Source organism: Mauremys mutica, chromosome 1, assembly GCF_020497125.1.
Source record: "Mauremys mutica isolate MM-2020 ecotype Southern chromosome 1, ASM2049712v1, whole genome shotgun sequence".
Lineage (NCBI taxonomy): Eukaryota > Metazoa > Chordata > Testudines > Geoemydidae > Mauremys > Mauremys mutica.
Genome location: NC_059072.1, coordinates 223,083,257 through 223,096,194, shown reverse-complemented (window position 1 = coordinate 223,096,194; position 12,938 = coordinate 223,083,257). Strand labels below are relative to the sequence as shown.

At 39.7% G+C, this 12,938-nt stretch overlaps 1 protein-coding gene across 1 annotated transcript in view; it reads left to right on the top strand.

Annotated features, from left to right (window-relative positions):
- The window catches only part of SMS (spermine synthase), a 71,603-nt gene that overhangs the window by 47,702 nt on the left and 10,963 nt on the right, over window positions 1-12,938 (top strand). The window contains exons 7-9 of the mRNA XM_045011374.1: window positions 665-754; window positions 1,872-1,986; window positions 5,714-5,793. Of these exons, the coding sequence (XP_044867309.1) occupies window positions 665-754; window positions 1,872-1,986; window positions 5,714-5,793 (285 nt within the window). The remainder of the gene's footprint in view (window positions 1-664; window positions 755-1,871; window positions 1,987-5,713; window positions 5,794-12,938) is intronic.

The following is a 12,938-nucleotide window of genomic DNA, read 5'->3' as shown; positions in this document are numbered from 1 at the left end:
GGTTTTAGACCCAATCACTGCAGCATGCAGGCGCTGACTGTGAGATCTGATCCTGGCCATGGAATATATATTTCCAAGTTCCTAATCCAAACCATAGCTCTCGGACAGCATTTTCTGCACTTAGAGCTGAATCCCGATTTTCTTATTTAGGTAACTTAAAGCCATTGATGTCAATGGGAATGTCACTTGATTAAAGACTTCAGGATTTGGTTCTTAATGATGATGGCACATGTGTCAACCGTATCCTCTTTCTCAGATATCAGTTAAAGAAAATGATCCAAAGGTGGCTTCATAAATAAGATTTCAAAGTTCCATTTTCCAGATATGATTTGCTGTTAGTCACTGTACATAGGAAATTTCATTAGCTATAAACCAAAATAATTACCATCGTCATTGTACTAAAACATTACACTTTTAAAATGTATGGTAAATTATGGTGCCAACAGTGCTGGTTGGAAAGAATTTTTTTTAATATAAATAATATCTTAAACCTCTAATTGAGGTTGGGAATTAATTCCTAAGCCTAGATGTTGCAGGAAATTATATTACTATTCCTATTCCTCCATAAGTTTGACTGTATCTTTTCGATAAAAGGGACACCCCCCCTCAAACTTTGGTTAATAAAAGGTGAACAGAATTTAATGCTCCTTAACTAACATCAAACATTGACCAAATGGTGATCGACGGGTGTAAAAAATACATGCGTAAAACATGTGGAGATGTCTTAGACAATCTTAAAGGAGAATGCTATCAGGTAATCTATCTGTTACCTTCATTGCAAGTAACATCTAGATTTAGATCTGGCATGTATTGTTTTGGGAAGTTTTTTGTATGCCATCTGACTTCTTCTTAACATTTTCTTTCCTACTATTTTAGGTTTAATCCATATCTGCATTTCTAAATCATAGTATAGTTTGTACCAGGGTTTAGATTTCAAAACACTGATCCATTAATTTTGAGATATTTAACTCTCCCTCTCCCCAACCGACTCTGCTTTTTTAATATTTACAACTCACACTTGGAATAATAAAGAAGCTTGAAGGATAATAATGCATATTGCCATCACCAAACCTTGTTAGTAGCTGAGTGAAAATAGGTAATATTAATATAAGAACAGGGTATTGTATCTAATATCTCCCAGTATAAACTGGCTGAGAAGTAATGCAAATCATAAACTTAATTCAATGCTAGTGCATCATTCAGAATCTTAGGTATAGTTCACATGCTTGGGGGGTTAATTTGGTTTTATCTGTGCCATTATTTGCTTGAAATCTGTTGGCAAATTCTGTTCATATGAGTAAATATTCTACACCCCCTCCCCATTGGAAAAAAGAAGAAACTGGGTTACTGAGAAGGGTATGTGACATACCATGTCTGTCAGAGCAGGTAAACTAGCCCAGATCTACTGGATCATAGTTTGTTATCTTAACTGCAAGGTTATTCTTCTTAAGGACATATCCTTGAACACTAGCTAGTTTTCTTGGAGAAAAACTAGCAAAAATTGCATGATATTTTGCATGCGTCAAGTGCCGTTCATCCAAGGATCTCAAAACTTGCCATTATCTTGTGAGGCTATTAACTACTTCCCCATCTACAAAATGGGGAAAGCAGAGGCACAAATGATCTAAGTGGTCACCCAGCAGTCGGTGACAGAGCTTGGGAATGGAAATTCTGGTTGGCTGCTGCATCACTCTGCTGCCCGATCCCCCCAGCATTGCCTTCTATACGGAGATATAAAAAGCTAAGATTAGAACCTTATGTTAAAGTCTGGCTTAATTCTGACCTCTTTCCCTGTTTTAATTCCTATACATCATATCAGTCTAGTCAGTTTAAGAGGATTTTGAACACTTATTAAAACAATAATTTTTTAGGTTCTAATAGAAGACTGTGTTCCAGTACTGAAGAGGTATGCCAAAGAAGGAAGGATGTTTGATTATGTAATTAATGATCTGACAGCTGTTCCAATCTCCACATCTCCTGAAGAAGGTTAATTCTTTGTTTATACTAACTGTTTTTAACACTTTTTTTGCTTTCTTGACAGTTCACAGCAAAATATTATTTTGGAGTTAAAATGAGGGGAATTTTTTTACCTTACGTGATGCTTCTTGGGGGTACCCTGGGTTGTGAGGAACCTTGCTAGCCCTTCTGCCCCACCCCCCGCCCCTCCTGGCTTCACCTTGAGGAAACCTTGTCTGTACCTGCCATGGGTCAGCTCCCCAACTCCACGGGCAGCACAAGCACACTCCTCTAGGCCTACTTAGTCCTGCTGACATTCTGCAGGTTAGTGAAAGGCACACTGCAACTCTGGAGCATCTGCCTGGATTGTCTAGCCCCGTGGGGCTCTTTGGTCACAACTAGTTGTATCAAAAGCTAAATAGCAGACTGCAACGATAGGGTACATCTACGCTGCAAAAAAAAATGCCAAAACAAAACCTGTGGCAGTGAATCTCAGCCTGGGTCATTTGATGCAGGGCTAAAAATAGCAGTGCAGATGTTCCCACTTGGGCGGGAGCTCAGGCTCTCAGAAACCGACCGACCACCACCATCAGCTTGCTGTGGGTTTCAGAGCCTGAGCTCCAGCCCAAGTGGGAACATCTGCACTGCTATTTTTACTCCTGTAGTGTGAGCCGGAGTCGGTTGATGTGGGCTCTAAGACTCTGCCATGGCTTTTTTCCCCTGCAGTAGTGTAGACATATATCCACAAGTACGTCATTCCTCCTCTCCTCTCCCCCGCCCCCCACTTTCTGGATGTTGGTGGTGACAGGGACCTAGTCACTGCACAGCAGTGAAGCCAACTGTACACTTACTAAGTAACATGCTCTTTTGAGACCAGAGATGTTCTCATAATTAGGAGCACTAGGAAGAAAAGTAAGGGGCGAGGGGAAAGGAGTGCACATGCATGCAGATGGAGAGAAGAATTGTGACTATCAGGACTTCGAAATTTTAGCATTCAGTTCCTGAATTGGGAGAAGGAGGAATTGAGGAGTACTTTCCTTGCAAATTTTGAAGTAAATGTCATAGCAGGATCTTTATTTTCCCCCATCTCCACTTCTTGAGTTGAATTTAAACAGTACAGCTAGTTTATAAACTATGGAAGACTTTGGAAACACAAATTTGTTTTTTACAGCTTGCCATAGATTTGTGACCTACAGAACCTGAATGTACATTTTCTTTAATTGGGTCTTATGAAATTGGGGGACACACTATTTTATCCTCTCAGGAAGGGAGATATGTTTTATGTTTTTGAAAATAAATATAATAGTATCACACTATATTTGATGCATCTGACGAAGTGGGTATTCACCCACAGAAGCTCATGCTCCAAAACGTCTGTTAGTCTATAAGGTGCCACAGGACTCTTTGCTGCTTTTACACTATATTTGAGTTGCTGCTCTAGCATGTACACTTTTGGAGCATTTTTTGCCCAGATTTCTTTTCTCTTTGGAGCATTTCTTCCCCCTCCACCCTCCCGCCCCCCAGGAATTTACTTCCTCTCTGGGTGATGATACAATATAAACTACTGTAGTCATATGTAAGTCTTGGGAATAATTTTATACAGAACCCGGAAGTATGCTGAGCTCTGCTTGAAGACAGCCACTGCCCTAAATAGGTCCAAGACTCAGACCTTGATCTTGTAGTTTACCCCATCAGGCACATCCCTGAATCCATGCACAGTGAACTGCATGATTGGGGCCTATATTTAGATATGATGCAGTGAATGATTACAACAATGTCCTTCCTCATTTCAGTCCCTTTCTACTTTCTGCTAGCTTCCAGTGTCACACATTTAACATGTTTTAGACATAATCATTATATTTACCTCTGTTATGCAAGTATTATACTCACACTTGAACTTGAGCCTTTAGAGCAGGGGTCGGCAACCTTTCAGAAGTGCTGTGCCGAGTCTTCATTTATTCACTCTAATTTAAGGTTTTGCGTGCCAGTAATACATTTTAACATTTTTAGACGGTCTCTTTCTATAAGTCTATAATATATAACTAAACTATTGTTGTATGTAAAATAAATACGTTTTTAAAAATGTTTAAGAAACTTCATTTAAAATTTAATTAAAATGCAGAGCTCCCCCTGGACCGGTGGCCAGGATCTGAGTAGTGTGAGTGCCACTGAAAATTAGTGTGCCATAAGCTGCCTACCCCTGCTTTAGAATAATAATTTTTTGGCTTTTGTATATTAGAATACATTTCTAAAAGGTCAGTGTTTAAGCTTCTGATTTTTATGTTTAAAATACTGCTTTTGTTTCATATCAGGCCAGATATCACTTAGAGAAAATTGTGAGAGACAGGATTTTTATAGATTGTTTAGAAAGCATTTTTGAGAATGCAAACGTTTGATATGTTTAGATTCAGTATTATTAGTACCAACTCAGGGTATTTTTTGGCTGTATTTGGATTACAGTCCAGATGACTCATTACACTGAGTAGGGATACAGTATGCAGGCAGAATAGGGAAATACCCTTTTGTTAGTAATATGGAATAACTGCAAAAGACCCTGCCTTTCAGTGCATATTAGAGAAAGATGGGTTGATTTCATAGCACAGCATGAAAAAACTGCCTCCAAACATTCTATAATGGCTCCTGGTCCTAATTCTACTGTTTTTTTAACTCCCATGCTGTTGCTTATTCCTTGATTGACATTTGGGGGGGGCGGGGCGGAGAAATCCAATAGCAGCCCCCAAACAAGACAGACAAAAAGAAAATCTGGAAGGTTGCTGAGCAAGTCTGAAAGTTGAGGTCCTTTTTCAAAAGAGTTGAGGACTTCAGAATTATTATGTGCTATATCACTATTCTATTAAAATATGGATATGGAACACTTTAGGGAACATAAGCTACCTTATCTATGGAGAATAGAATTTTCCTTGCAGAAGACACAGTGTGGATGGAATGGCTAGAAGAAGTTGAAGTCTTATTGTGCTGTATGTTGCAGGACAGCAAGATCTCAATATTTTCATTAGGCGGCACTATTTTAGATTCCTCTCCAGTAATGCCTTCAAGATGACAGATAACTGGTAGCTTGAGTTGCCGATTGCAGTTATGCTTGCGAAACAAGTTAAGTCTTCACGAGGGTTAATTTAATGCATGCATCCAGTGACTTAAAGAATCACCATTACATTCTTTCTCCTGTGTATTTTTCTTATTTTCAGGACTCTGGAGCTTTTCATCCTGAACTGCTTACCAATATGCACCTTGCAATGTGAAAAATTAGAGCTGGTGGGGGAATGTCACTTATGCATCTAACCTCCATAGTTTAGGATTGCATGCTTGCTTCCTCTGTGCCCTTGGCTGGGTGGAAACTGCCTTACCTTATTGGTAATGAAATACTTTTCTATTGGCATTCTGGGCTTAAAAAGCCCAGTTACTGGCATTGAAGACTTGATTTTTTTTTTCCCCCTGAAATTTTCTTTGTTTACCACTTTTAGTTTGACTTTAAGCACAGTCAGCTGAATAGTGGGAACTCATGAAAATAAGTGTGGGAATTCACACTACAGGCTATGCAAAGTCTCTCAGAAATTCTAAAAAAACCTGACAAAAATCCCAGGAGCCCAAGTGCTGGTAATCAACACTTTATTTAAACTAATGATAGAGAAAAATAATCATCCTGCTGAAATACTCAGTAGCAGTGCTTAAATATTAGTTATGTAATGCTTAGCAAGCCACTAGTACTTGAAGATTCTAATTCATTCTTTATATCCAGATTCTACGTGGGAGTTTCTACGACTGATTCTTGACCTTTCAATGAAAGTCCTGAAACATGATGGAAAATATTTCACGCAGGTATGACACTGTGATTAAAAGTAATAATTCTACATTCCTTCTCTATATATAGTGACTTACATTTTCAGATCCTGAAAAAATACTGGCTGACTTTTTCTTTAATATATTGCTAGGGATATATGTATGAAACATGGTCTTTGCTGCTGCTGACTCATTTGTTTCTGGTGGTGCATGTTCTCAGCTGAGGTCATAGTGTATTTGTCTTGACATTTATAAACAATTCTTCAGGAACTAGTTGGCTTGTCACAGAGGATTATGGCTTCAAGTGGTGTTTAAAAAAGTAAGAACTGGTGAATTGTTAAACAAAGAACCAGTTTTCATGCCAGTGGCTCTAGTAATATAAACAAAAGATGAAAACTTATGTTGTCCATAAGGCATGAGTGAGTTGAGAACTGACCTACTGGATGCTCAACCAGCAATAAATGGAGAGTTAATAATAAAGAACACCTCCCCATAGTAATGTTTAGATTGCTAGCTCCAACTTCAAGGACCAGATTTGCAAATATAAATTTTTGCCTGCATTTTCCCACAAAATTAGAGGCAACTTTTGAAAACCTGCTCTAATTTTGGCACTGTAAAAACACTTCAGGTGAAGACAGTGGCAAAACTCTGATTTCCAAGTGCCCACTAATATTGAAACCTCTGGACTAATATTCATTAATTTAAAGTTTTAAAAAAAATATAAAAGCCTTTTACTATATTAACTGACGTAAAACCACTTCAAGTGTAATTCTAATCAAACTCTCACTGGAAGAGACTTTTTAAATATTGTGATGCTTTCTCGGGGTGCCCAAAACCATAAGCCACTGTTACCCCTCTGCCTCAGCAAGAGAGAGCTTTGCTGGAGCTTAAAGTGTGTGTCAGCTACCTGCCACACCAGTGTGTCCACCTCACCAGCAAACTTCTCGAGATTCTGTCAGTCTTAACCTAGCTTTGCAGGTAACATTCAGTGAACCCCAGTTCCTGAAACCCCTAGGAGAGCGCTCCTCTGCAGTAACCAGCTCCTATCATTGGACGTTCACCAAAATTACCAAGTTTACTCCTCTAAAGAGACAGTGCATGCACCAGCCTGTTAATTTAGCTGAGGATCCACACTTTAATGCACAGCACTGGGATGATTTTATGATAAAACCAAAAGTAAGTCTATTAATAAGAATAGCGATGTAAGTGAGAGTAAGCAAGGATAATAGAAACAGAAAATGATGACAAAACAAAAATTAAACACATTTTCCAGTGTCTAAAATTTAACCGATTACAATCTTGGTCTCAGGAAATTTCACTGTTACAGTCAGATCAGTGTCTTTAACCCACGTGGCTGAGGGATCCACCTTTCACAGATTTCTGTGTCCTCTGACGAAGTGGGTATTCGCTCACAAAAGTTTATGCTCCAATACATCTGTTAATCTATAAGATGTGTGACAGACCCAGACCAGTGGGGTACAGGAGTCTGGTAGAGGGCAAAGATACTGGTCACTGGATGAGTAGTTTTCTGTTCCCTGAGTGACCAGAGCAGGGGCTGCACTAGAGTAATCAGGAACCTGCTAGAACCAATTAAGGCAGACAGGCTGATGAGATCACCTGCAGCCAATCAAGGCAGGCTAATCAGGGCACCTGAGTTTAAAAAGGAGCTCACTCCAGTCAGGCGAGGGAGAGCCAGAGGAGAGGAAGTGCGTGTGAGGAGCTGGGAGCAAGAGACACAAGGAGCTGGGAGTGAGAGGGAGTGCTGCTGGACGACTAAGGAGTACAGGAGTTATCAGACACCAGGAGGAAGGTCCTGTGGTGAGGATAAAGAAGGTGTTTGGAGGAGGCCATGGGGAAGTAGCCCAGGGAGTTGTAGCTGTCATGCAGCTGTTACAGGAGGCACTATAGACAGCTGCGATCCACAGGGCTCTGGGCTGGAACCCGGAGTAGAGGGCGGGCCCGGGTTCCCCCCAAACCTCCCAACTCCTGATCAGACACAGGAGAAGTTGACCCAGACTGTGGGGAAGATCACTGAGGTGAGCAAATCTGCCAAATAAGCGCAGGACCCACCAAGGTAGAGGAGGAACTGTATCACAGATGCTACAGGACTTGTCGTTGCTTTTTACAGATCCAGACTACCCCTCTGATATCTGTGTCCTCTGTGTCCATTAAGTGATGGTTTCTTGCTTCTCTTTATACTTCTCCAAACTCATTGTTTTGTCTCCAGAGCAGGATGACCCCCTGCTGTTCATCCCATCCCCCGTTGACTCATATGTAAATGGAGCTTCCATTGTTTTGGTTCCATATTGCCTAATTTACATTAGGGAGAGGGAGAGAAACCCTGTTTCTCCCTTTCTCTGATCAGCCTTGAATGCATAATATCAATGAGTATCCATGCTTCCTCACAGTGTTAATACATACATTTCACAATGATATTCATGACCCATGTGTTGCTGGCTTTCATAAAAGACGTTACTTAATACATTTATACAGTAACTCCTCACTTAAAGTTGTTCCAGTTAACGTTGTTTCGTTGTTATGTTGCTGATCAATTAGGGAACATGCTCATTTAAAGTTGCGCAATGTTACCTTAGAACGTTGTTTGGCAGCTGCCTACTTTGTCCACTGCTTGCAGAAAGAGCAGCCCGTTGGAGCTAGCTGGTGGGGGCTTGGAACCAGGGTGGACCGGCAGCCCCCCATCAGCTCCCTGCTCCCTTAAGTTCCCTGTGCAGCAGGTGTCCAGCAGGCTATCAACTGACCACAGTTCACCATGTACTGCTCCTGCCCTCTGCCTTGGAGCTGCTCCTGGGAGCCTCCTGCTTGCTGGCGGGGGATGGGAGGGATAATATCAGGGTGCCCCCCTCCCCCTGCTCCTGCCACCCACTTATCCTATCTCCATAGAGTGGGGAACGGGGGGACCACAAGACGGCTCAGGACGGAGGGAGCGTGCAGGCAGCAGCTGCTGTCTCAACTTCCTGATCTAAAAAGGCAGTGTCCTTAGAGTTGGGTCAGCGTACTTAAAGGGGCAATGTGCATTTTTCAGGAACATAACTACAAGGTTAAGCGAGGAGTTAATGTAGTATAATAGTATTGTATACAGTATTCAGTTGCTTATTTTGGAGGTTTCAGGCCCCTGTTCTTCCTCTGGGATGTCTGGACTCTCCTTATCACAGATATGTAGTCATAACTGCACGTATAAGTTTTGTATCATTGTTTTAAACATAAAATGTTTGTTGCTATTTTCTGTTCTCCAGCACATATCTGAACTGTAACTCTGAAGGTATTTTTTCCTCTCTATGCACTCAGAATAACTTGTCTTTTAATATATCTATCATGCAGGTGTAGTATGTTGAAATATTTGCTTTCACTTAGTACTCTACAATAATTCTTGAATGGCGAACAAACCATTTGTTGGTCTATCTGTGAACTTAATGTCTGTCTAAGCTAGGAGTTTGTAAAGGAAATGGCTTTTATCCTAGACTGCAGTGCATAAATTCACAAAAAAATGTTTGCCTACAAACCCCCCATTAACCACCCCCACCACGACTTATTTTGTATTGTTTTCATTATTGCCCACCTTAATGTCATCAGAGTTTAACTCATTTCACTTGTAAAATATAGTAAAATCAGCCTTCTGTAACTGTAAACTTAAAATTGTATCCATGGTTTTAGGTATTCATGAGGAATCTGCCAAATTTAATTATTTTAGTAAAAGTTAACATTAGCAACATTAACCACTGTGGTATTGGAGCCTTGTTTAAGCATATGTTGAAAACTGCAGCGTGTTGAATGCTATGATGTGTTGATAAGTGCTGACTCTTGAATTGGTCTCTGTATTGCAGTTTGCCAGTCTGTGTGGTTTGGTAGTAGAGGGTTGTTTAGTTTATAGATTCTGTTACATAGTGTTACTCCAATTTGCTATGTCTCAGACTGCTGTCTGGGTCTGTATGGTGTAGCTTGTATTTACTTAGCAAAACAACTTCATTTTCTCAAAGAAGGCATTTGTAAAAACTGAGATTGCCTTCCCCAGGGAGCTGAAAACTATGGGTTAGCCTAAAAATAATGTATTAAGTGGCACCAGAAAAATTAATGGTTTATTTGCCCATCTATTCATTCTGGTTTGTCGCGTCTCCCTGTGTTACATCTTGGCTTTTCCCGTGATGAGCAGACGCTTCTCAGCAGAAACCAAGGTGTCTAATAATGGAGTAGACCTTATTACTGGTCAGCTGCCACATAGTAGCTGACTCTACAGGGCTCCAGCTGAAATCTGTTGTGCTTTGTGCTGTAGTGCTGGTGTTTGAACACTGGCTGTAGGGGTCGCCAAGCATGCAGTGGAGTCAGCCCTTCAGGTTGGAAAGCTGTCAGATTAAGGGCTGTCGGTTTAGAATATTGTTTCTTCCCAGTGTCTGGGCAAACTTTCTTCCACAACATAGCTTCATTTACAAACCCAAACCTTCCATCTACTTTGGATGTGACTTTCTCAATGACTAGCTTGTGTTACAGACTCAGATTACTTGTTAGCAATGATTTGTACATACTTCACTATGCTAAAGTTTACCCTTTTAGTATCTTAATTCTTTTTAAAGCAAATATACTTGGAGGTGGATTGATTTTTTTTTTTTTAAATCAGCAAGCTGGAAACCTTAATTTAAATAATCACTGGTTCTTAATTTTGTTTTGCATATGTACCTTTTGAGTTATTCTCCTAAAGAAAGATTGATTCTCATGGGATAGTAATAAGTAAAACATGTTGATTTGCAAACAAATATAGTCTTTTTCACTAAACTAGGAACTTTTTGCTACCCAGGTGGGTACACTATATCTGTACATGTTAATTTAAGCAATTGTATAGCTTAACATGTGTTTAGGAAGATTCTGAGCTCTTACATTTTTTGTGTTAGAAAATGGTGAAAGACACATTTCTTATTAACTAATTCATTTTTTACTTTGTGTTTTGTGTTTATGCTGAATTTGGACGGAAATTTGCATTTAATTAAAAAGGCACAAAAACAGCATTTAAAAATTTTGTTTTTATTAGTTAAATAAAAACTACCTTACATGTAATGGATATAGAAGAAAAAAAAGTTTATACACACGGATTGTACTGTACCACAACTGTGTCACTATAAGCTAACAGTACAATTACATGTATTGCACTACTTTAGGCTCTGCAGATTGCACCTGCAGATAGAGTTTTATGTAGTGCAAATGCACAGGATGTAGAGCCCAGGAGTCTCAGATGGATAGCTCCTTGACAGTAGCTAGGGAAGTTCAAGAAATATCAGCAGTTACTAGCAGGTAAATAAATACAGAAGCGCTAGCGGGAGGGAGGTGGTAATAATTGTAGGCTGCAGGATGAAAGTCTGAAAGAGTAGTAATTGAGTGTACCTTGCTATTGCTTAATGATTTTTATCCTCCACATCTGGCTGTGTAATCTGCTCCTTTTCCTCTTCCAATATTCTAGTTACTGTTCCCAGGCTAATTCAGTCTAATGAATTTGTTTATGTGCTGTGCATATGTGGTGCTTTGGTTTGTTCTGAAATCAAAACTTGGTGTTTTTCCCTTATTTCGTAGGGTTTTTGTTTTTATTTTTTGAGAGTATAACATGCATTAAGGGGAAAAAAGTCACCAATCCCCCAAACTGGTCATATGCTCCTATTCCTAATTAAATAACTTAAGTTCCAAATTCATGAAAGTTTCACTGGCACACCAACATCCTTGTTTTTGCATGACTGTGTTGAGCAGATAATACATCTGTATACTCCTCATGAGCAAGAGGGCACGAAATAAATGGAACTGTAGGTGTAACTGGCTAGGGGTTTGTCCATCAGTGTTCTTCAGGAAAGCTGTGAAATATGTGCAGAGGCAGTCTACTGTTTATCTCTCAGGTCTTCATTGCCAACTGGAGCTACATCTGGGGCCTGATCCAAAGCCCACTGAAATCAATGGGAGGCTTTTGGTTGATTTCAGTGGGCTTTGGATCAGATTCTTGCAGAGAAGAATTATCCAGACAAGATGTATGTCTCTTGGAGGATGGGTGCAATGAAGGTAGTAAAATGGAGTGAGGCTTCATTTGTTTGTCTTTTTTTCCTCTCCTGCAAAATTAGCACATTATTCTCAACAGAAATTGCATAATAGTGAGGGTTTGGGGGAACATTTAGCCAGGTTCTGTGATGTAAGATTTGTTCATTATGTTTTTAAACAAGGCAGGTTTCGTGTTTTTCTAGGATTGGCAGGAGGCTCTGTTGAACCAGGAATACATCATGAAAAGGGGTAGAAATTAGATTGTATCTTACATTCTTCTTATAGCTGTGATTTACATTGTTATACTGCCCTCTCAAGATTCTCAAAGTATACTTGTTCTTTCGCATGCATTCCATTCCACAGCTTGGTCATTCCTTAGACATTGAGACTGAATACAGCAGTGGCTCTCAACCTTTCCAGAATCCTTTCACTTAAAAATTACTTGCTTACAAAATCAGACATAAAAATACAAGTATCACAGCACACTCACTGAAAAATTGCTTACGTTCTCATTTTTACCATATATTATAAAATAAATTAATTGGAATGTAAATATTGTACTTACATTTCAGTGTATAGTGTATAGAGAAGTATAAACAAGTCACTGTCTGTATGAAATGTTAGTTTGCACCGACTTCACTAGTGCTTTTTATGTATCCTGTTGTAAAACTAAGCAACTGTCTAGTGCCCTCTGGAAGGCCTTTGAGTACCCCCAGGAGTACATCTACCCCTGGTTGAGAACCAGTGACTTAAGAGAATCTATGAGTATTGTGCAGTATGATCTTGTACCACTAGGTGGAGACAAAAGACTAATATTGGCTAGCAACTTTTCAGCACACCAGAGTCCATGGAAAAGTTTTGTGTGAGAGAATTTTGAGGATTTATTTGCATTAACAAGAGTGCTAGGACAGACTTGGCTAGTTGTAGGATTTGTTTTTATATTGTAGACAGTTATGGAAGACAGTTTGAAAAGAGAGGATTAGATTTTTAACGTGGCTAATAGTTGTGGTAGTATAGTAGTAACCATGTGACTTTTTATCGCCGAATATGCTTGACACGTGGACAACACATAAAAACTGTTCAGTTTCCTCTCAGTTGTTCAGCTTGCACTCTTGGCTCTTACAACATCACTCTTTCAGTAGTTCCTCAGGCATCATAGT